Here is a 26,617-nt window from a genome sequence, read left to right on the forward strand (position 1 = left end):
AGGAAACATACCTCAACATAATAAAGGCCACATATGAAAAACCCACAGTCAATGTCATACTTAATGGGGAAAAATCTGAGAGCTTTCCCCCTAAGGTCAGGAACAAGACCAGGATTTCTACTCATATGACTTTTATTCAATATAGTACTGGAAGTGCTAGCCACAGCAATCAGACAACAAAGAGAAGTAAAAGACATCCAAATTGGCAAGGAAGGAGTGAAACTTTCACTGTTTGCTAATGGCATGATACTGTATGTAGAAAACTCAAGACCAAAGAAAAACTACTACAACTGATACTGAATTCAGTGAAGTCCTGATACAAAATTAGTGTACAGAAATTGGTATCATTTCTATACACTAATAATGAAGCAGCAGAGAGAGAAATTAGGAAAATAATTGAATTTACAATTGCAACAAAAATAATAAGATACCTAGGAATAAAATTAACCAGAAGTGAACAACCTGTACTCTGAAAACTATAAAATATTGATTAAAGAAATTCAAGATGGCACAAAGAAATGGAAAGACATTCCATTATCATGTATTAGAAGAACAATTATTGGGGCACCTGGATAGCTCAGTTGGTTGAGCTCCCGACTTTGGTTCAGGTCATGATCTTACAGTCAGTGAGTTCGAGCCCCGCGTCGGGCTCTGTGCTGACAGCTCAGAGCCTGAAGCCTGTTTCAGATTCTGTCTCTCTCTCTCTCTCTGACCCTCTCTTGTTCATGCTCTCTCTCTGTATCAAAAATAAATAAACGTTAAAAAAATTAAAAAAAAACAATTATTGCTAAAATGTCTACACTACACAAAGCAATCTACAGATTTAATGCAATCCCTTTGTAGAATTTAAGAAACAAAACAAATGAACCTAGCATAAAAAAAAGAGGAAAACAAAAAACAGACTCTTAACCACAGAGAACCAGAGGCGAGGAGGGTGAGGGAATCGGTTAAAGAGGTGATGGGGATCAAGGAGGGCATTTGTTGTGATGAGCACTGAATGTTGTATGTAAGTGTGGAATCACTAAATTCTACACCTGAAACTAATATTGCACAGTATGTTAACTAACTAGAATTTAAATAAAAACTTGAGAAAAAATAATGCAAATACTATCAAAATGCCAACAGCATTTTTCAAGAACTAGAACAAATTCTATTATAATCCTTAACTTTCTATGGAACCATAAAGGACCCCAAATAGCCAGAGCAATGTTGCAAAAGAAAAGCAAAACTGGAGGTATCACAATTACAGACTTCAATGTTGTTGTAATCAAAACTGTATGATACTGGCACAAAAATAGACTCATAGATAAATAGAACAGAATAGCAATACCAGAAATAAACCCACAATTATATGCCCAATTCAACTTTGACAAAGCTGGAAATGATATCCGATGGGAAAGACAGTCTCTTCAACAAATGGTGTTGGAAAAACTGGTTAGCTACTTGCAAAACAATGAAACTGGACTATTGTCTTACACTATACACAAAAGTAAATTTAAAATGGATTAAAGACCTAAATGTGAGCATTGAAACCATAAAAATCCTGGAAGACAGCACAGGCAGTAATGTTTCTGACATAGGCTGTAGCAACATTTTTTATATATGTTTCCTGAGACAAGGGAGGGAAAAGCAAAAATTAACTATTGGGACTACGTCAAAATAAAAAGCTTCTGCACAGCAAAATAAACAATCAACAAACTAAAAAGCAACCTACTGAATGGGAAAAGATATTTAGTCAAAGATATATCCAATAGTTAGTATCCAAAATATATAAAGACCTTAAAAAACTCAACACTAAAAAACAAATAATCCAATTGAAAATAGGCAGAAGACCTGAACAGACATTTCTCCAAAGAAGATATAGAGATGGCCAACAGACACCTGCAAAGATGCTCAACATCACTCATCATGAGGGAAATGCAAATTGAACTACAGTGAGTATCACTTCACACTTATCAGTATGGCTGAAATAACATAAGAAACAACAACTTTTGGCAAGGATGTGGAAAAAAAAGGAATTTCTGGCATTGTTGGTGGGAATGTAACTGGTGCAACCACTGTGGAGAACAGTATGCAAGTTCCTCAAAAAGTTAGAACTAGAATTACCCTATGATACAGTAATCACACTACTGAGTATTTACCCCCAAAATATAAAACACTAATTCAGTGTCATATATGCACCTCTATTCTTATAGCAGCATTACTTACAATAGTCAAATTATGGAAGCAGCCCAAGTGTCTGTGGGTAGATGCCTGTATAAAGAAGATGTGATGTGTGTATGTGTGTATATATATATATATATATATATACACACATACACACACACCAGAATATATACACAATACATACACATGTATATATACACATATACGTACAATGGAATACTATTCAGCCATAAAAACGATGAAATCTTGCCATTTGCAACAACCTGGATAGAGCTAGAGTATAATGCTATGCAATATAAGTCAGAGAAAGATAAATATCATATTATTTCACTCATATATTGAATTTAAGAAACGAAACAAACAAGCAGAGAAAGAGAGAGTGCACGAGGAACTAAGAAACAGACTCTTAACTATAGAGAACAAACTGATGGGTACCAGAGGGGAAGGGGATGGAAGTATGGGTAAAGTAGGTAATGGGGATTAAGGAGTGCACATTCACCATAAGCACTAGGTGATATATGGAATTGTTGAATCTGTATATTGTACACCTGAAACTAATATAACACTGTATGTTGACTATACTGGAATCAAAATAAAATAAAATTTTTAAGAAAATTTTCTAAAATGTTACTTCATCCTATTAGTGCCAAGCACTTATTTTAATAAGAACGGAGAACATTAATAAAGATCTATTTATGAATAAAATAAGTTTATATTTTCATTTTTCCCACTGGAGGTGCATTTTGATAATAACCTCAAGTTTTCAGGAACCTAATAGTCATTAGCATTTGATTTTTCATCTCTTTTGCTTTTCAGCATAGACCAAAAATGTTAATCTACACATCATATAAATCAGAGAATATAAAATTGAGTTATCTTAAAGTTGAAAGCATAAACTTCTAGTTAAAATTTCATCTTATAGTTGAAAAAAATGAAGAAATCATTATATTCAAACTCCTCTGATCCTCTTAGAGGCAACTATGCTTTCTAAGACAAACACGTTATTTATTATAGACTGAAAGTTCTGCCTCCAATAACATTAGTGTATCTTTACTCACTGCACCTGATACTAACTGCACACCACTTTGAGCTATGGTTACATAAGATAAAGTAATAGTAGTTCCTTCAGAAAAATAAAGTTTGTTTGCTTTTTGTCTCCAGGATATATTATTCAATGCTTCATTCTTAGCAATTTAATTCAAGATTACTAAATCTCTTTGTAGAAGAGTTTTTCACAATTTGGATTTTCTAAACCCAGATTTCAAAACATATCTAACTTTAACCATAAGTCCAAACTCATAGCCAATAGGAAAGATATTTAGTTCTCACTTAGTTTTAAAATTAAAGACCAAATAGTTGTATCTTTTTAAAAAATAAAATAGAAATAAGTGCCCAAATCCTTATTATGTGAAAAGACTAGCCCAAATTAAATTTTCTTTGAAGGGTGATTGAAAAGATAAAGATGCTTTATGAAATGGGCAAAATGGGTGAAGATTTCAACTAAGACCACTAATCTGAGAAAAACTTGATATTCATGCTCTGTCAGCACAAACTGTCAACCTTTGAAACACTGCCACACCTGTCTCAAGGGAAGCAATCAACACACTGTCACTAGACTAGTATAGAAACATTATTGATACATGCAAAGGAAGATGGAAATCTGAAGCAGAAAATGAAGACATATGTAATATGATTACACAAACTAAATTACCCTGAGTTCCAACCATAAGAAGAAGCAGGTCTCTGTAGTTTACATCTATACCTTGATTCAGATTGGGTACATGAAATTTATTTCTATTTGTGAAAAATTGGTTTCCCTGTCAACAAGGCTTAGAATGTGAAAAAAAAGACTGTATAAATAACAGGCCATCATAATAATAATAAGATTAAATAAGATTAAAATTAAAGAGATACTGTAATAACTTATTCCTGGTGAACAGCTTCAAATGCTTCAAGAGCTCAATTGCATATATATATATATATATATATATATATATATATATATATAATATATGGTGCATATATTATATTATATATGGTGTATACAGATATATAAATATCTGCATCTAACTATATATATATATAATATATATATACAATATATATATACACGTAAATATATATATACAATACATATATATACATATATATATACACATATTACATATATATATATATAATAATTCCAGCCTTGGAATTGTTTCATACTTGCTAAATTTTCTAACAAGACCATTAAAAGGGAGATTAATTTTAATTATATAATTGTTATAATTATAGAGTATATATAATTATAATATATATATTATATATACCACATATAATATATAATAAAATATTTTAAAGTATATTATTTAATAACATTTAATAAAGCGATATATTTATGATATATATAAAATAAAATATATTTTAATACATAAAAGTGTATATACACACATAAATAAAAGTGTATATATGTACTTATATACATATGTAATTGTATATATAGATATATATAATTATAAATATTTAGCATAGGCAGTTGAAATTAAGGGAAATTATACTAAAATATGACGGGGAATTCACATTCTAGCATAACTTTACTTGAAACAAGGAAAAGTGAAGATTTTGTTTCTGGATGTTTTAAGTAGCAACCAACATCAGACATTTTTAATGAATATTTTTTTTTTCTTTAGAACGTATCCTAATCTCTTAAAAAGTTGAAAAAAAAAAAAAAACCTTGCCAGGGTCACACAGATAAGGTTTATTGTAACATAATTTTCTTTGTACTAAGCAGAATCACATGGAGGTTATCACTTCATTATTTCATTTTCACTTTCTCCTTTTTTTTATTTCTTTCTATTTTCTTCTTCCTCCCTTCTTACATCATGAACTTGTTGTGATCTCCATCCTCAAGATTATCTATCTATCTGTCAATTAAATCTAAGAGTCAGAGACCTTATTCTGGACCCCAACTTTATCATTTACTAGTGATATGATCATAAGCAAAATAAAATTATTACTCTAAAATGCATTTCCAGGGCGGCTGAGTGGCTCAGTGGGTTGGGCGTCAGACTTCGGCTCAGGTCATGATCTCACGGTCCGTGAGTTTGAGCCCCGCGTCAGGCTCTGTGCTGATAGCTCGGAGCCTGGAGCCTGTTTCGGATTCTGTGTCTCCCTCTCTCTCTGACCTTCCCCCATTCATGCTCTGTCTCAAAAATGAATAAATGTTAAAAAAAATTTAAAAAATATAAAATAAATTTCCAAGTATTAAAAATGTGGAATAACATTTTCCTTGTTTATACCAAAGCAATCTAATATAACAAAAATGCAAAAAATAAGGTAAAGTATTTATAAATTAAATTTTTGAAGATAAATATTCTGTTTTATATTATTTTATATTATATACATTTTTGGTGCATCTATTTATTTTTATTTTAGAAAGAGAGAGATCATGAGTGAGGGAGAGGAGCAGAGGGAGAAATAGAGAATCTTAAGCAGGCTCCACACTCAGTGTGGGACCCAACAAGGGCCCAATCCCAAAAATCTGGGATCATGACTTGAGGCAAAATAAAAAATTGGACACTCAATAGACTGAGCCACCCAGGCATCCCAACATTTTTGATACATGATTTATTAATCATTTCCACCACTGCCTTTATTTTCACTTAATATAGAACTGTCAACAGTGGGACCCCTTTATGTGTACACTGACCTATTTTTCCCTAATTTTTTCCCTATATCTCCCCCTCCCCTCACATTTTGTTCTCCGAACTTTACATATACATTTTATATGTCCCTAGTTAGAATAAACTATGATTTTGCTAGTCTTGTCTATTCAACAAATATATAACAAATTAATATTAATTAAATTCTCATCCTCTTCAGCAGAAGTTATTATTATGGTTGGCTTACTTGCTTTTAAAGTGTAACATTTATTAAAGTTTATGGATGAATCATAATATATTTATTTTCTTTAATTTTATTTAATCTCTCCATCTCCTCAGCATACTTACTACTTTCATGACAAGACCTTTCTGTAAGTCAAAGTATATCCAATTCAAGAAGCACTGAAAACTCCTGTTAAATTCAAGCAAACCTTGTCATCACCAAGACATATAGTCAAATTCATAAAATACACATACAAGGAAAGAATCCTGAGAGCATCAAGGGAAAAGAAAGTCCTTAATCTACCATGGTAGACAGATCAGAATCACAGGAGATCTTTCCACAGAAACATGGAAGATCAGAAGGAAATGACAGGATATATTCAACAGGCTGAATGGGAAAAATAAGCAGACAAGAATACTTTATCTAGTGAGGTTGTCATTCAGAATAGAAGGAGAGATAAAGAGATTCCTAGACAAACAAAAAAGTAAAGGAGTTTGTCACCACTAAAGTGGCCCTGCAAGAAATATTAAAGGGGATTCACTGGGGGGGAGAAAAAGACCAAAGCAACAAACACTAAAAGGAACAGAACACCACTAGAAACAACACTTTTACAAGTAACAAAATGGCACTAAATTCATATCTTTCAATAATCACTCTGAATGTAAATAAACTAAATGTTCCAGTAAAAAGACATAGGGTATAACAATGGATTAAACAAAGAAACAAACAAACAACAACAAAAAAACAAGACCCATCTATATGTTGCCTGCAAGAGACTCACAAATATCATATGATTACATTAATCTGTAGAATTTAAGAAAAAAACATATGAACATAAGGGAATGAGAAGGAAAATAATAAGGTAAAAACAGAGAGGCAGGCAAATCATAAAAGACTCTGACATATAGAGAACAAACTGAGGGATGCTGGTGGGGAAGTGGGGGTGATGGGCTAAATGAGTGATGGGCATTAAAGAGGGCACTTGTTGGGATGAGCACTGGGTCTTATATGTAAGTTATGAATCACTAAATTCTACTTATGAAATCATACTAAACTACATTAACTAACTTTAATTTGAATAAATTTAAAAAAAAGAGACTCACTTTAGACCAAAATACACCAACATATTGAAAGTGAGGGGTGGAGAAATATTTATCATGCAAATGGATGTTAGAAAAAACACAGTAGCAACATTTATATCAGACAAACTAGATTTTAAAACAAAGACTGTAACAAGAAATGAAGAAGGACATTATATCATAATTAAGGGGCCTATTGATCAAGAAGACCTAACAATTATAAATATTTATGCCCTCCACTTAAAACAAATAAATATATAAATGAGTTTAAAACAAACATAAAGGAACTCATTGATAATAATACAATAATAATAGGAGACTTAAACACCCCCACTTACTGCAATGGAAAGATAATCTTAGCAGAAAATCAACGACGAAACAATGACATTGAATGACATACTGAGCAAGACAAACTTAACATATATTCAGAACATTTCCTCCAAAAGCAGCAGAATACACATTCTTTTTGAGTGCACATAGTGAATTCTCCAGAATATATCACATACTGTGTCACAAATCAGCCTTCACCAAATATAAAAAAGATAAAGATCATACCATGCATATTTTCAGACCGCAACACTATGAAACTTGAAGTCAACCACAAGAAAAAACTTGGAAAGATCAGAAATACATGGAGGTTAAAGAACACCCTACTAAAGAAGGACTGGGATAACCAGGAAATTAAAAAAGGAATTAAAAAGTACATAGAAGGAAATGAAAATGAAAACACGGCATTCTAAAACCTTTGGGATGGAGGAAAGGCAGTCCTAAGAGGGAAGCATGTTGCAATACAGGGCTACTCAAGAAGCAAGGAAAATCTCAAACTGGTGGGGAAGTTACACATAGCCTTACACATAAAGGAACTAGAAAAGGAACAACAAATATTGCCAAAATGCAGCACAAGAAGGGAAACAGTAAAGATTAGAGCAGAAATAAATGATATAGAAACAAAAAGTCAGTAGGACAGAACAACAAAACTAAAACCTGGTACTATGAAAAAATTAATAACATTGATAAATCCCAGCCAAAGAGAAAGGACCTAAATAAATTAAATTTTGAATGAAAAAAAGACATCACAACCACCACAGGAATATAAATAATCACAAAAGATTATTAAAGATATATGAATTTTTTTTTGTCAAAATTCTGGGCAATCTGGAAGAAATGGACAAACTACCAGAAACAGACAACCAACCAAAACTGAAACAGGAAGAAATAGAAAATTTTAACAGACCCGTATCCAGCAAAGAAATTGAATCAGTAATCAAAAATCCCCCCCACCCCCAACACACACATAAACAAAAAAAGACCAGGGCCAGATGGCTTCCCAGGAGAATTCTACCAGGTATTTAAAGAAGAATTAATATCTATTCTTCTGAAATTATTCCAAAAAATAGGAATGAGGGGTCCCTGGTTGGCTCAGTAGGTTATGTGTCCAATTCTTGATTTCAGCTCAGGTCATGATCTCATGGTCTTGAGATAGGGCCCCGTGTTGGACTCTGCAATGACAGCATGGGGCCTGCTTAGGATTCTCTCTTTCCCTCTCTCTCTTCCCCTCCCCGCTCATGTTCACGTCCTCTCTCTCTCTCTCTCTATCTCTATCTCTCTCTCTATCTCTATCATCTCTATCTCTATCTCAAAATAAATAAATAAACTTAAAAAAATAGAAATGGAAGGGAAACTTCCAAACTCCTTCTATGAGGTTAACATTACCTTGATTCCAAAACCAGACAAAGACCCCACTACAAAGGAAAATTACAGGCCAATATCCCTCATGAACATGGATGCAAAAATTCTTAACAAGATAATGGCAAATAGAATTCAACAGTACATTAAAAGAATTATTCACCTTGATCAATTGTAATTTATCCCTGTGCTGCAGGGAAGGTTCAATATTCACAAATCAATCACCACGATCCACCACATGAATAAAATAAAGGAAAAGAACCATATGATCCTCTCAAAAGAGGCAGAAAATGCATTTGACAAAACACAGCATCCATTCTTTATAAAAAAAAAACCTTCAACAAAGTAGGGATAGACAGAATATACCTCAATATCATAGAGGCCATATTAGAAAGACCCAAAGTTAATATCATCCTCAATGGGGAAAAACTGAGAGCTTTTCATCTATGGTCAGGAACAAAGCAGGGATGTCCACTCACCATTATTGTTTTACATAATACTGTAAGTCTTAGACTTAGAAATCAGATAACAAAAATAAATAAAGGGCATCCAAATCAGCAAGGAAGAAATAAAATTTTCACTATTTGCAGATGGTATGATATTCTACGTAGAAAACCCAAAAGACTCCACCAAAAATTTCTAGAACTGATAAATGAATTGAGCAAAGTCATATGATATAAAATCAATGTGCAGAAATCTGTTTCATTTCTGTACACCAACAATGAAGCAGTAGAAAAAGAAATAAAAGATTCTATCACATTTACAAATGCACCAAAAAACATAAGATACCTAGAAATAAACGTGACCAAAGTGGGAAAATATCTGTAGTCTGAATATTATAGAACACTTATGAAAGAAATTGAAGATGGCACAAAGAAATGGAAAAACATTCCATGCTCCTGGATCAGAAGACAAACGTTAAAATGTCTATACTAACCAAAGTAATCTACACATTTGATGCAATCCCTACCAAAAAAGCATCAGTGTTTTTCACAGAGCTAGAGCAAACAATCTGAGGATTTGTATGGAACCACAAAATACCCTGAATAGCCAAAGTAATCGAAAAAAAATAAAAGCAAACATGGAGGCATCACAATTTTGAACCTCAAGGTATATTATAAAGCTTTAATCATCTAGACAGTATGGTACTGACAAAAAAACAAACAGATATAGACAGAATAGATAACACAGAAATGGACCCACAACTATATAGTCAACTAATCTTCAACAAAGCAGGAAAGAACATCCAATGGAAAAAAAAAAGCCTCTTCAACCAATGGTGTTGGGAAACCTGGACAGTTACATGAAGAAGAATGAAACTGAACCACTTTCTTACACCATACACAAAAATAAATTCAGAATGGATGAAAGACCTAAATGTGAGACAGGAAAACACCAAAATCCTAGAGGAGAACACGGGAAGCAACCTCTTTGACCTTGGCCGTAGCAGCTTTTTACTAGACATGTTGCTGGAGGCAAGGGAAACAAAAGCAGAAATAAACTATTGGGACTTGATCAAGATAAAAAGCGTCTGCACAGTGAAAGAAAGGATCAACAAAACTAAAAGGCAGCCTACAAAATGGGAGAAGATATTTGCAAATGACATATCAGATAAAGGTTAATATCCAAAATCTCTGTAGAACTTATAAAACTCAACACACACAAAAACCAAATAATCCAGTTAATAAATGGACAGTAGATATGAATAGACATTTTTTTCAATTAAAACATAAATATGGCTAACTGACACATGAAAAGATGCTCTATATCACTCATCATCAGGGGAATACAAATTAAAAACAATATGAGATACCACATCACACTTGTCAGAATGGCTAAAATTAACAACCCAGGACACAACAGGTGTTGGCGAGGATGTGGAGAAAGAGGAATCTTCTTGCATTGTTGATAGGAATGCAAACTGGTGCAGCTACTCTGGAAAACAGTAGGCAGATTCCTCAAATGTTAACAATAGAACTATCCTGTAACACAGCAATTGCACTACTAAGTATTTAACTAAAGGATACAAAATACTGAATCGAACTGGCACATATAAACCCCAATGTTTATAGCAGCATTATCAATAATAGCCAAATTATGGCAAGAACTCAAATGTCCACTGACTGATGAATAAAGAAGTAGTGTATATGTAGAATGGAATATTACTCAGCTATCAAAAATAATGAAAGCTTGCCATTTGAAACAGTTATTTTAAAACATCTCCAAAAATCTTCTGTATGTGTATCTACTTTCTACTGCATGTTTATTATCCCAATTCCGCCTGTGACATTTACATTGTTGTCTTCATATTATGACCAAGGAAACTAGAAGTCAGAAAAATTAAGCCGGAGGTGGCATATCTAGTCAGCAGTAAGCACAAAATTGTGATCTATATCTTTCTGACTCCAGCATATTTTTCCATTTCATCAGATAAGGAGATACCATTACAGAAGGCTTACCTATAAGTGCTCATTTATAAATATTCTACCCCTTATCTTTTACTTCTTATACTCACACACAAATATGCATTTCAGTTGAATTCACTCAAGAGATCTTTAGCCTTTGATTTTTGAATATATTCATAAACAAATATATCTTTACAACACATCAGCATCAGCTGAGCAGGTTTACAATATATCTCTTTCAGGCCAAAACCTTCAGATGATATACATCAAAATAATCTTTGTATTTTTAGAATATTTTGTAACACTGGCCATTATGTTAAATCATAATCTTGTAGCGAATAGTCAGAAAATGTTTATAAAACTTTAAAAATACCTTGATCAATCTATATTAATTCTACACATTTTTTTCCACACATTTTCCAAAATCATTCAAGTGCATTGAAACTATTTCACATACCCAAATCTGAGTTTCTTATTATCCTATGTATTCTATAGATAATTAAAAAGAATCACCTGTTCACTTGTTAAACAAGACCCCTCTGCACATATTCCAAATACCAATTATTACACCTATTCTTCTCTCTGTCTTCCCTACCCCAAGACCCAAGTCAAGCCAAAACAGGTACTTCAGATAAACTGAAACTTTTTGGCTAAAAATCTTACTTACCTTTTATAGCAAATGAGTGTTCTGTGTTTTCAAATAATTAGAACAAAATGAAAATATTTAACATTAGCAGCACATTGGCTAAAATTTAATCTCATTCTGATGACTCAAGCGATGCTTAAAGATATTTCCTTGACGGGAAATCATCATTAAAACTATTATTCTGTATATGTGCAGAAACGTTAGTAATAAAAAATGTTCTATTCACCCCTCAAATAAATGTATTTGGCATCTTGTCTAATGGCAAGATAAAGCTTTCTATCTAAAATGACCACTGAGTAAAAGTGATAGATTTATGCATTTATTCTTAATGTTTAAATTTGTTTGTTTAGGTCCACTTCGTGGCAGAGTCATGATTAGACAAATTAAAAGTAAGGTATTAGGTAGTTTACTGATTTTTAAGTAGCAGGGTTGAGCTCCTTATCTGACTCCTATAATAGATTGTTAAAGGAAACATGAACAACCGCTTGAAAATAAATGTACATAAAGTAAAAATTCATAAACCACCTGCAATTGCAATCACTGCATTGAAGAATTTCCTCCACTATGCTTGAACTCTAATAAAATTGTGTTTACTCAATTTTGGCTTTCTCAAAATTTGAAGTATACTAAGATATTTTTTCCTTTTAAAAATGAATTTTCTTTAAAAAAGTGTTTTTAAAACACACCTTAATCAGTTGGTAGTTTTGAACTCCATTTATTCCTATGTCAGGATCAATATCTGCTGGGAGAGCATACCGAGAGTTTATAGCCGAGTTCTCCGGAATTGATATATTGATGACTGTTGCTGGGAATAATGGTGCGTTATCATTTATGTCTTCTAACAGAAAACGTATCTTAACCAGTCTAAATATTTCATCTGGCAAAACGGCAACCTCCACTTCATAAAAGCAACGGGTTTCCACCAGGATATCAGCACATAATTTCTCACGATCAATGCGAGTTCCAGCAGTGAAGATCTCACCAGTGCCCTCTTCAATTCGAATCAGGGGCACATCTCCAGTCTTGTACACTAGCTTAAACTGCATAGGAGATGTGAGGGACTTCTCTGGAATCAGTGACAAGTTGAGTTCTTTCAGCAAGTCACCTATCAGAACATTTCCTGGCATTTCTTCTCGGACTGTGTAGTTTTTCTCCTGGGCGTCAGACTGAAACACGACGCATGCTAACAGGACTGCAAATATATACGTCCCAGACAGCAAGTCCATAGCAAGAACAATTGTGATGTTTCTCTGTATCAACACACGGATAGCTGTCAAAGAGAAATGGGGAAAAAAAGGAGAGAGAGCGAAGAGGAAGAAAAAGAAGAAATTATTAAAGCCAACCATTAAAAGTGTGTTAACTAAATGCTCAGTTTTAAAATCATTAAATTAAAATATTATTACAATTGACACTATTAAATAATATTATACATTTTTTTCATTAAGGCAAATTATACAACATACCTATAGTAATTAAAAGACTCAGTATTTATTAACGTGGTCATCATTGATAAAAATATGTAAAAGATATAATATGCCAAGATAGATAAAGGTAATAAAAATAATTTAAAACACTGAATTCAATACTTAAGGGACAGTAAGGTATATCTTTTGCCAATAACAAAAATACAGTCATTATGTATTATTATAATATGGTTTTCAAATGTAATTCTTCTATTGGTAATAAATGTTTTATGCAATATTCCATGTGTTCATCTCTGTACATCAAAAAAAAATCAATCTATGTGAAAAGAAATCAAGAATCATAACATATGAAGGATTCAGGAAGTTTGGATTAAAGAAGTAAAATCCTGAGATAGAGGAGGGGGTTGATGTGACAAATGGTTATAAATGAGAAGAACTACCATGTGAAAATGAGATTCAAGTTTCCTTTCTTTGGATGAGAGGAATAAGACTAGGTAATAACTACAAGGAGGCAATTTTCAACCCAACATAAACAATTGCCTATTAAATTATTCTGTGGGGAAAAAACAGTTTTCAGATGATAGTGAGAAGTTAGCTAATCAGCTTAGATATACATGTTTATGATTTGGTAGATAACATCCAAACATTCAATGGAAGAAACTGACTAGAAGATATTCTAACTTTCAGAATTTATGTTTATAGATTGAAAGTAGATCATATTAAAATGGGTTTTCATGGGGGGCCTGGGTGGCTTCAAGTCAGTTAAGCATCCAACTTTGCCTCAGGTCATGATCTAGCAGTCTGTGAGTTTGAACTCCATGTCAGCCTCTGTGCTGACAGCTCAGAGCCTGAAGCCTGCTCCAGATTTTGTGTCTCCTTCTCTCAAAAATAAACGTAACAAAAACGTCTGTCTGATTGATTTTTCCCCCTTGCTTATTATTTTTCACTTATTGAAATTTGCCAAATTATTTCAGGTCTCTAGTTCTTCTGACAATATTCAATAACAAATTTTTATTTCCTCATAACTTGCAATTTTTTCTTCAGTTTCCTTTATTAATTCTCAATTTGGTTTGTTTGATACAGTATCAATTTGGCATACTATCTTTTAATATCTTGTGTCAAGAAACATTTTAATGTGCTTCTGGATGTTATTTATAGATAATCTATTAATATAAACAAAGTAAAATTTGTATCATGCTGCACTAAATGCTATCAGATGTTATAATTTTACAATTAAATAGGAATTAATGCAGCTATCAGATGTTATAATTTTACAATTAAATAGGAATTAATGCAGCTATCAATGCATTCAAAATTTTTAAAAGATCAGCTGACAGATGGTCATTTAAAAATCCATAACAGAAAATTATTTTTTCATTACAGAAAATTATTAATGCACATAGGTATCTAATTAAGGAAGTTCTCAATATTTATTGATAATTGATAACATTAACAAAATTCTAGTAATGGTTCTAAATACAGGAAGACTCATGAAATGATAGATATAAATAAATTTGTTATAAATATTATGGTCTGATTATGTCAATGTATTATATTAAATAATTTTTCCACTGTATAGCTGTGCATCTGCAGTTTTAAAAAAATATGCACTTGGACAGGTCAGAAGACACAAAAGTGAGAAAAAAAGAAACCTTCCTATTTGCAATCATTAATAGAATAAATGTATTTGTTGCAACAACTGAAATAGTTTAGGTCAACCAATAAATGAACCAGATATACTTGAAACATTTCATTTAAAAATTCTTATCACAGAAGTAAAAACATATATATTATGAATCCACCCACTTTCCTGTGTTGAGAAGTTCATGCCATTTATAAAACATTTTAATAGTGAGTAATGCTGTACTGAAGACATTCTCTAGCCTAATAAATACAAAAAGACTATTGCCTAGGGTATTTTTAGCCTATTTGTTCAACGATGAACATTGGGATTAAATAATGTAATAAAACGTTTTACAAGATTTAATTTCTTATGAAATATTGGCTCTATATAAAAATACCCATTTGTACTTGCTGTGTTAATATGCACAAATATACTTGTACAAACATTAGGAATATAGGACGTATAAAATGCTTCAATGTCTATGTGTGTGGTTTTGTAAGTACTATGCAAACATAAGCAGAAATAAAAATAGGACAGTGACAATTGGAATTAAAACTACTACTCTCTTCTTATTTTACCCTTAAGCATTACACATTATTACAACTGACAGAAGAATACTACAGACCATTTTTTAAAACATTGTATGCATGTTGCAACATCTCTACACAAAAGGAGGAATTAAGAAAGTGACCTAATTCCAAGCAGTCCTCTTCTGCCAACCCATTGTAAATCTGTTCCACTCTTTCTTTAATAACATCATAAAATAAAACTTTTTAATATGTGTTTTTCAATTGAAATTCTATCAGGGGTTTTAAAAACTGGAAAGTATTGAGAAAGAGGACAATGACATTTCTAAAACTTAAGCAAATAGCCATATTGCAAGCATAGAGAATATATTTACCCTCTTTCATAAAGGTTTAGTGACTTATTAAAAATATTTATTAAGTTTTTAAAACAAAATGTGTCAGGCACTGTTCTGAGCACTGAGAATAAATCAGTGAACAAAACAGACAAAAATCTCTGTCCTTGCAGAGTTTATCTTTCATAATTTAACTATTTCAGAATGTCTTTAATTCAGGGTTCAATGAATAACAAACTCAACTCTGCCTCTATCAGGATATAAACATGCATAATTAAATAACCTCAATCTCCAGATTTTTATTCCAACCCCTTACACTTACCACTTGAAAATGTATTCGAATCTTTAAGATTAAAAAGGTTTTCCTTTAAAATGCTGAGTTTGCTTCTTTGACCAGTACAGAAATTTAGTTACTAAACATGGATATAAAAACTCACTGCTTAGTTTTATGGAAGCATGATGAATTTAAATCAGACATTCAAGGAAGATTTTTCTACATACATACCTTTACTTGACTCTAATTTTCTCTCTCTCATGAACAAACGATAAGATAACCTTAAATTTCTTTACCATTTTCTGACATCCCACTCCTACTATAGTCTTAGTTTGAAAACTTATAAGGGATACATAATTAAAACAGATAGAGATAATTAAAATTTTCTATAAGTTATAGCAGTGCCAATGCTATTTAAGTGATATTTTGTGTATGTAATGCCTAGCGGTTGCATAAGCAACAGTCATAGAGGGACAGAATCATGACAATCAGAGAAAGAAAAAAGCAGAAACAAAATAAGCAACTCTGAAATTTTAAGATATGAAAAAAATGCAAATTCATTTTATATGTATGTGTTGTCATTCTAAAAAGTAAGTAGATAAAGGAACTAAGTCTCTACTCAATTCTAGAGATTTCAAACCACAAAAGTAATGTTCAAATAGTTTGTCAAAAGTATTCCAAGGCATAATTTCCCTCACATATTGTTACATTTTCTTTCATTATAGTACTGTTTTTAATTTCTGAAAAAACTAATTCTATATGAATGAGTGGGTTGCAGACTACAATAACAAATTGCTAAAAATAGTACAAATTTGGGTATTATATGAAAATATGAAATCTTGCCCATGATCTTAACTTCACTTGGCTCCAATCACTCTAATTACTTTAATGTCTCCTGAAGTCAAAAATACACCATTAATCAACCATGAGGTATCATATGGTTACTTCTGTTTTCTTGTTCTCATGCAGCCAAAGCTTCTTTCACAGACTGGGGAAATAATAAGGTAGATTTTAAAGCTGGCAGGAAGCAATCTAAGACATTGCAAAAAAAGGTAACCACATCTGGAAAAAGACAAACTAGAGCAACTGATAAGCTCACACTTTCAAAGGGACTGACCACAGGTAGAATGGAATAGGTGCATTGGCTGTTGTGCTTGACATGAATATTTTCTATGTATTCTGAAACATGAAGTGCCAAACAAAAGATTTAATAAGGTATGGTAATTTTATAAAATTAGTATTTTATTTTATTTTTATTCCAGAAAGTACTCATTTATTGCATTTCTTTTTTGTATAAGTCTAATTTTCACATTTGTGTCTAATCTTCTTCAAAAAGTGGATTCCATCAATATTGCTTCCTTCTTTATGATGTTTATGTTTTGTTGACTCATTCTAACACTTCACAAAAGTTGTTGCAGTATTTTCTATCAAATATGTTAATAATCAATGCTTAAGCAGCATTTGCAAGAAAATTTATGATGGTTGCTTTTCCACATAAAACCAATTATCTTGATTTTTGATATATGACTTAGAGAGCATTCAAAAAATGGCTTTACAAATTAATCAAGTAAGAGATATATTCTATATGGCAAAAATATAATGCTCATCCATCATCACATATCCTTTTATCACCTTGGGGTGAATTTAACTATAATTATTTCAATACCTATTATTTTAATATATTTGCTCCATAAGTATCACATTATCATAATAATAAATCTTAAATTCATTAAGGTTAAGAGGATAATATCCATTTATTGTAACATTCTAACAGTCCACCTAAGGAACTAGAAAAGGATAAGCAAATAAAGTCTAAAACCAGAAGAGAAACAATAAAGATTAGAGCAGAAATAAACAATATAGAAACAAACAAACAAAAAACAGAACAGATCAATGAAACTAAGAGCTGGTTCTTTGACTGAATTAACAACATTGATAAATGCCTAGCCAGACTTATCAAAAAAGATAAATACCCCAAATAAAATCATTAATTAAAGAAGATTGGTAGCAACCAACACTACAGAAATACGAACACTTATTAGAGAATACTATGAAAAATTATATGCCAACAAACTGGACAATCTGGGAAAAATGGACAAATTCCTACATACTCACACACTACCAAAGCTCAAACGGGAAGAAATAGAAAACTTGAAAAGACCCATAACCCGCAAAGAAATTGAATCATTAATTAAAAATTTCCCATCAAACAAGAGTCCTGAGCCAGATGGCTTCCAAGGGGAAATTCTACCAGACATTTAAAGAAGAGTTAATACTTATTCTTCTCAAACTGTTTCAAAAAAGAAGAAGAAGAAGAAGAAGAAGAAGAAGAAGAAGAAGAAGAAATGGAAGGAGAGCTTCCAAACCCATTCTATGCAGCCAGCATTACCTTCATCTCAAAAGAAGACAAAGACCCCAATAAAAAGGAGAGTTGTCCTGAGAAGCCGGATATCCCTGAGAAATATCCCTGAGAAACTGGATGCAAAATTTTGGACAAGAAAATAGCAAATCAAATTCAACAGCACATTAAAATAATTATTCACCGGGGCCCCTGGGTGGCTCAGTGGGTTAAACGGCCGACTTCGGCCCAGGTCATGATCTCGCGGTCCGTGAGTTCGAGCCCCGCGTCGGGCTCTGTGCTGACGGCTCAGAGCCTGGAGCCTGTTTCAGATTCTGCGTCTCCCTCTCTCTGACCCTCCCCCGTTCATGCTCTGTCTCTCTCTGTCTCAGAAATAAATAAACGTAAAAAAAAAAAAAAAAAAAAATTATTCACCATGATCAAGTGGGACTTGTTTCTGGGTTGCAGGGCTGGTTCAATATTCACAAATCAGTCAAGGTGATACACCATATTAATAAAAGAAAGGATAAAAATCATATGATCCTCTAAATAGATGCAGAAAAAGCATTTGTCAAATATACAGCATCCTTTCTTGGTAAAAACCCTCAAGAAAGTAGGGATGGAAAGAACATACCTCAACAATATAAAGGTCATATACAAAAGACCCATAGCTAATATCACCCTCAATGGGAAAAAATTGAGAGCTTTCCCCTAAAGTCAGGAACACAACAGGGATGTCCACTCTCACTGCTGTTGTTCAACATAGTACTAGAAGTCTTAGCCTCAGCAATCAGACAACAAAGAAGAAAAGGCATATAAATTGAAAAGGAAGAAGTCAAAGTTTGACTCTTCACAGATGTTATGATACTCTACATGAAGGCCAAAGACTCCAACAAAACACTGCTATAACTAATATAGCTGAATTCATCAAAGTCACAGGATATAAAATTAACATACAGAAATTAGTCGTATTTCTATACACCAATAATGAAGCAGCAGAAATCAATGAAGAGATCCCATTTACAACTGCCCCCAAAACTATATGATTCCTAGGAATAAACCTAAACAAACAAAGAAGTAAAAGATCTGTATGTTGAAGACTATAGAAAGCTTATGAAAGAAAATAGAAGACAGAAATGGGAAAACATTCCATGCCCATGGATTGGAAGAACAAATATTGTTAAAATGTCCATATTACCAAAAGCAATCTACACATTCAATGCAATCCTCATCAAAATAACACCAGCATTCTTCACAGAGCTAGAAAAAATTATTCTAAAGTTTGTATGGAATAATAAAAGACCCCAAAAAGCTAAACTAATGTTGAAAAAGAAAACCAAACCTGGAGGCATCACAATACCAGACTTCAAGCTGTATTACAAAGCAGTAATCATCAGGACAGTATGGTACTAGCACAAAAACAGACACATAGATCAATGCAATAGAATACAGAACCCAGAAATGGACCACACATTTATGGCCACCTAATCTTTGTCAAAGCAGGAGAGAATATCCAATGGAAAAAAGACAGTATCTTCAGCAAATGGTTCTGGGGAGGCTGGAGAGCAACATGCAGAAGAATGAAACTGGACCACTTTTTTACACCATACACAAAAACAAATTCAAATGGATCAAAGACCTAATTATGAAACAGGAAACATTCAAAACCCCACAGGAGAAAATAGGCAGCAACCTTTCTGACATCGGCTGTGGCAACTTCTTACTAGACATGTCTCTTGAGGCAACGGAAACAAAAACAAAAATGAACTATTGGGACCTCATCAAGATAAAAAGCTTCTGCACAGAGAAGAAACAATTGATAAAATTAAAAGGCAACTGACCGAAAGGTAGAAAATATTTACAAATGACATATTGGATAAAGGGTTAGTATCCAAGATCTATAAAAAACTTATCAAACTCAATACCCAAAATCAAATAATTCAGCGAAGAAATGGGAAGAAGACATATACTTTTCCAAAGGCATCCATATGGCTAACAGTCACATAAAAGGATGCTCAACATCAGTCATCACCAAGGAAATACAAATTAAAACTACAATGAGATACCGCCTCATACTTCTCAGAAAGGCTAAAATTAACAGTTCAGGAAAGAACAGATTTTGGCTAGGATGCGGAAAAGTGAAACATTTGCCCTGTTGGTAAGAATACAAACTGGTGAAGCCACTCTGGAAAACAGTATGATAGTTCCTCAAAAAACTAAAAGTAAACTACCCTATGACTCAGCAATTTCTGTAGTAGGTATTTATCCAAAGTATGCAAAAATGCTGATTTGAATGGACACATGCACACCAATGTTTAAAGCAGTGCTGTCAACCATAGCCAAATTATGGAAGAAGCCCAATGTCCATCAACTGATGAATGGATAAAGAAGATGTGTATACATACAATGGAATATTAGTCACCAAAAAGGATGAAATATTGCCATTTGCAATAATGTGGATTGAACTAGAGTGTATTATGCTAAGCAAAATAAGTCAGAGAAAGACAAATACCATACAATTTCATTCATATGTGGAATTTAAGAAACAAAACAGATGAACTTAGGTGACGGGAAGGAAAAATAAGATAACAACAGAGATCTTAATGACTTATTTTAGTGTGACACTGCTCTAAATATAATACATGTAACTAATGAATATTATTGTTGTTAATATAATGATTCTACAATTAAAGCCTTAAGATATTTGAAATTTGTTTTTGAGATGTTACCACAAATACTGATTTTCAAAATACACATACACATACTTATATTTATGTATATGTATGTATACATAATGTATATCTGAAATATACAATATCTAGATCAATAGTCAAGTATCTAGTTTAAATTCCCAGAAGAACATATGGTACAACTACATTTTGAAGATAAACAGAGTTTGGGGCTGTAAAATTTCATCTTCTATGTATTATTTCTTTATCTGGGGAGAAAGGGGGAATAAAAGTCTGCAAAGTAACTACTACATTTAAATATGCTGTTATAAGAATTTTAAAAATAAATCAAATGAGTAGAAATAAAATGGTTGGTGAAAGAAACTTAAATCTACTATCTTTTATAGTCACAAAAAGTCTCTCTTAGAATAAAGTTTGGTATATTCATCATTTTCCAATATATCACGAATGAACACTGCAACTTCTAGGAGTAATGACAATAAGTGATTTTATCAGTATTTTTGTCACTTCAGTTTTCTTAATGGAAATTATGTACTTTTCTTTGCCATTTTTCTGCATTACATTAACATTGTTTAAGCTGTCAAAGAACATCATTTGTGATGACTACTGTTAACAACACTGCTGCCAATTTAAGAAGTGTAAAATTTCCACTACTTAGGAAATAGTAGGCTTTATCAGTAACCTCACTATCAATATGTGGTTGAAGAAAATCTAAGAAATTCGATAGTTCTCCACTCAGGCTATTTGAACTCTTGCTTCCAAGATTATGTATGCCTTGTTAAATTACTGAAAGTCATAATCCTATTAAAATAAAATATAAAGGAAATAAAGTTCCATGTTTATACAAATTACGAAAATACCTTGAGACATTCAGCACTTAGATTCATCTTAATACAACTTCTAAAGTATATAATCAATTATTAAAATAATAGTTGTTGCCATTTTATTGAGTTCTTATTGCATGCCAAACACTCTGCTAAGTATATTTAATACAACAATCTTGTGATATAGGTACTGTTATTCTTACTTCCATTTAAATATGAGGACATGAGGCTCTAAGACTTCAAGTAATTTGCACAAGTTCTCAGAGCTATTAAAGTATGCACCTAGAATTTTGAAAGCAGATTTATCTGGCTCCTAAACTTAAGCTCTTAACTACGAACACAGATACTTTATGTAAGACAAAAGATGTTTATGTGTTCACTTATACTAAGACAAACAAAACCTAGCAATGTCTTGGAATCAAACCTAAACTGAGATTATGTTCAAGGGGATCACCCAGTAAAGAGTTAATCTGTATGAAAATGTAACTTTAGGAAAAATGGGGAAGGTACTTGCTGGGAAATAATTATGTTAATTTAATTTTTTCTTAGAAATCAAATTTTCTTAATTTTCTCATAATGAGATAAGCAATTACATGGAGGTTTCATCCAATATGTTTCTTTTTTTTTTTTCCAGGTTATTTCTCTTTAATATTTATTATGAAATACTTAAAAATCATGAAACGATTACATAGAATAGTATAATGATCACCCTTGTATACCACCCAGCTTTATAAAGTTTTCCACATTCCATGAATGTTTTACTTCACTCTTACTTATTTTCATGCAGAAAAAATTATGTGGCAGAAAAGGATGATCTTGTCAGTGTAGATAACAGGGCAAGTTTGTTCATCTTTACCTCTTTTCTTTCTACAGTTATAATGGGAGGCACAGATTCCATTCACAGCGGTATCCATGGCATGATGCGTGTTAACACGTGTAGCTGGAGAGGCCAAGCCTAGAAAACTCACAAGAGCGGTGAAGGGTGATAGTTTTCCCCAAATGGCCTCAAAAGGTGGGCAAGGTGCTCACCAGTAGGTGTGTAGTTGGAGGACAAATGGTCTTGCATTAGGACCACCATCTGTGAAGACATGTGGAACATAAACCCGAGGGTAGGCTTAGCCCACAGGTACCAAAATTTGCCACCTGTGGGAAGTGGTGAGCAGAATTTACTAATCCAACTTTCTTGGGCTTTGTGATGTAGATCTCTACCTCCTGATTTGGGCCTAAGTGGTCAGCTAGGTGTTGGATTCCATATAGGTAGTTAAGGTTGCACCACAAAGATGACAAGAGTGCTTGCAGAGTTTAGGGATCTGCATTGTCCTTGTTAGGGTTTCAGATGTTTTGGGAAAGTAAATAATAGGGCCTTCAGGTTCCAGGCTCAGGCCAAGGACAACAGACTGGAGGAACAAGAGAGGTTTCAGGAGGGGCAGACACAACAAGGTCCAACAGGCTTTGGTAGATATGTCTCTTACTGCTTAAGAGTTCAGCTCTTATGTATCTTAGATATACTCATTCCATAGTTACCTGTATTTCTTTCCTGTTCAATTAAAAAAAAAATCTCATTTATGTCCAAAACACTTATGAGAATGTTTAAACCTACTTCACGGATCCAGGAAATGGTGGCTGGTGAATACTAAAAATAAAGCAGAAAGGCTCAAGCAAGGTTTCAATGGCAGAATCCAAGGAGTTTAAGGGATTTCTAAACTTGGCCAAAGGCTTTCCTGATTTTCTTTTTTTTTTATTTTTTTTTATTTTTTAATATATGAAATTTACTGTCAAATTGGTTTCCATACAACACCCAGTGCTCATCCCAAAAGGTGCCCTCCTCAATACACATCACCCACCCTGCCCTCCCTCCCACCCTGCCCTCCCTCCCACCCCCCATCAACCCTCAGTTTGTTCTCAGTTTTTAACAGTCTCTTATGCTTTGGCTCTCTCCCACTCTAACCTCTTTTTTTTTTTTTTTTCCCTTCCCCTCCCCCATGGGTTTCTGTTATGTTTCTCAGGGTCCACATAAGAGTGAAACCATATGGTATCTGTCTTTCTCTGTATGGCTTATTTCACTTAGCATCACACTCTCCAGTTCCATCCATGTTGCTACAAAAGGCCATATTTCATTTTTTCTCATAGATGCACACTTCTTAACTCCACAGTGGGGCATCAGGACCTTCACACCTTTCCTTACTTAGTCTGTGTGAAGCTCTTCCAACTCTGCTTCCTGGCTGGCCATTGCCTTGGAATGTTTATTTTTCAAAGCCAGAGAAACACCTTCTTTATGAATCTTTTCTCAATCTCTTAGCAAAATTAATCTTTTCCTACATTATGCTCAATGCAAACATTCATCACATTGTATCATACATTTGTAAGAGTCTCCTGGCTCACAGAGGCATCAAGCCACTTTTTCATATTCTCTTTTGTATTCCTGGTGCCTAGTACATTGTTTGGCACAGTAGGTGACTAATTAATGTTTGTGGATTATTTGGTGAATAAATAATCAGATGATACTTGCTTTAAAATATGTGAAGCAAGGGGCGCCTGGGTGGCTCAGTTGGTTGAGGGTCCAACTGGCTCAACTCATGATCCCCCATGGGTTTGAGCTGGCAAGGGGCTCTGTGCTGACAGCTCAGAGCCTGGAACCTGTTTCAGATTCTGTGTCTACCTCTCTCTCTCTCTCTCTGCCCCTCCCCTGTTTGAGCTTGCTCTCTCTCTCTCTCTCTCTGAAAAATAAATAAATAACCATTAAAAATGAAATAACTTACATTAAATATGTGAAGCAAAATTACTGGAGAAAATTAGATTTCAAATTTTTATGCTGTAAATAATTTCCCATAATACTAATAGAAAATGTGGCAACCAAACATATTTTGTCAAAGTAGGTTAAAGCCAGTGGTTAATGTAAAGTCTCCTTGTCAGTGTGGCTCCCCTCCTGCCTCCAGAAACTTATAAATCCTGGATAAAGGCTGTTGTGGACTGATTGCACAGAGAAAGGAGAATTTTATGCTTTCTAAGTCCCCTACCAGATTTCTTCCTGCCACCAGCATTCTGGAAGCTCTCTATTAGGAATTTCTATCTTGCAAAAAACATAAAGTTTTGGATACCAAGAGAATAAATAGTGTGAAACTTGGAATCTATTCTGCCATGGATCCCAGCTGCCAAAACCCAACATTACTTGGGCGTCCATCAGAATTGCATTCTGGTGATTTGAAGAAAGAAGAAGAAGAAGAAGAAGAAGAAGAAGAAGAAGAAGAAGAAGAAGAAGAAGAAGAAGGAGGAGGAGGAGGAGGAGGAGGAGGAGAAGGGGGAAGGGAGGAGGAGGGGAAGGGTAAGGAAGGAGAAGGAAGAGAAGGAGAAGAGGAAGAAGAAGACTCCTTTCAACCCTCAGCAAATATTTGAACTCTAGAAAATGAATGTGTGTTTATGACTGGTCTGAGTTTCCTTCCCATTCCTGTAATTCAAACGCACAGCAACTGTGCGTTTCCAAACTATAAGTTTGCTGCCTTTTCTGATATACCACGTAAGGGAAGCCTTCCATCAAAGGGAACAAGAAAACAAAACCCTAGATTCACAAAACATAAGAATTATTTGCTCCTGCTCCCATTCCCCCAAATTTTCCACCTGCCTCAAAACCAAAATACAGTAGGTAAGCGGTTTGTTTTAATCCGCTATATTTCCTTTGGGAAATTGTAATTTCCTTGGGAAGGTAAACAGTTCTGAGACCCAATCGCCTGCATTTGTCCTATGTCCCCTCCCTCTTGCCCAGTGCAACCTTCTCTACTTGAGCACTGTGGTCCTTCTCCCATAACTAAAGAAAGGATTGTTGGCAATCAGGGGAAATGGATAAGACTCCAATTCAGGAAAGCCGGTGGATTACTCCTTAAAACGAAAAAAGGAAACTCAGAAAGGAAGCTTCCTTCTTGAAAATCCTATTCCCGAATATTCTGAATTTGGCGCGCCGATATCCATAAGTGACTGTGCAGCATGGTGCATGGTGGCCTCTCCTCCCCCGCAGCAGCAACTAGAACCTTTCTTTTCACAACTCCCAAGTTCCAGTCATCTCTTTCAGTTAAGGGTATTCCTCATTCAGCGCCACCGCCTTTGATTGACCCACTCCTCCTCCACCGCAGCATTTCTTTGCGGAGAGGAACCTCTTAGCTTTCTAGGGAGCTTGCTGGGTTGCATGAGAAAAGACAGCCACGGGATTTTAAAGACGCCCGTCTTCACATCCCCTTTCCTTTTCACCCAAGAAGGAGAAAAAACAGCGGGAATTTAACACTGGTAACTACTATTATTTTATCCGAAGAACGTGCCCTCCAAAATGCCACTAAATAAGTAAATTCACAGTTAATAGTGAAGATATAAACTGAAAGGGGGAGAGAACAGGGGTGGGGGAGCGGAAAGAAAAGTTTAGGAGCGCGGGAAGACCCTAAACCTGTGGTTGATCCTGAGGTTCAAAACCAGCTGCATCTTGGCCCGCAAAAGTCTCCCTGGCCTCCCAGGTCTCCGCGCGCCTCTTGGTAGCTTGTGAGCAAGGAGGGGCCGAGAGCTGGAGCGCCGCGGCAAGGAGGCTTAAAGCAAGCGACAGCGGCTGCGCACCGGGAGCGCGCGGGGCAGGGCTGCTTGCGTTCCCGACCCGGGCTACCTGCTCAGCCTACTCCAGGCCTGCCTTGCCTCTCCTGGGTTGACATCATTGCCAGAGGTGGGGGTGGGGGCTGCCCCTGCAAAGGCTACTGGAGAA

General features: G+C 34.1%; 1 protein-coding gene across 1 annotated transcript in view; it reads right to left on the reverse strand.

Annotated features, from left to right (window-relative positions):
- Nucleotides 1–26,404, reverse strand: part of PCDH11X (protocadherin 11 X-linked) — an 89,719-nt gene extending 63,315 nt beyond the window's left edge. The window contains 2 exon segments of the mRNA XM_081794158.1: nt 12,536–13,119; nt 26,312–26,404. Of these exon segments, the coding sequence (XP_081650284.1) occupies nt 12,536–13,075 (540 nt within the window). The 5' untranslated portion in view covers nt 13,076–13,119; nt 26,312–26,404.
- Between the last annotated feature and the right edge of the window lie 213 nt (nt 26,405–26,617).

This window comes from Panthera onca, chromosome X (genome assembly GCF_046562875.1).
Source record: "Panthera onca isolate mPanOnc1 chromosome X, mPanOnc1 haplotype 2, whole genome shotgun sequence".
NCBI classification, from domain to species: domain Eukaryota; kingdom Metazoa; phylum Chordata; class Mammalia; order Carnivora; family Felidae; genus Panthera; species Panthera onca.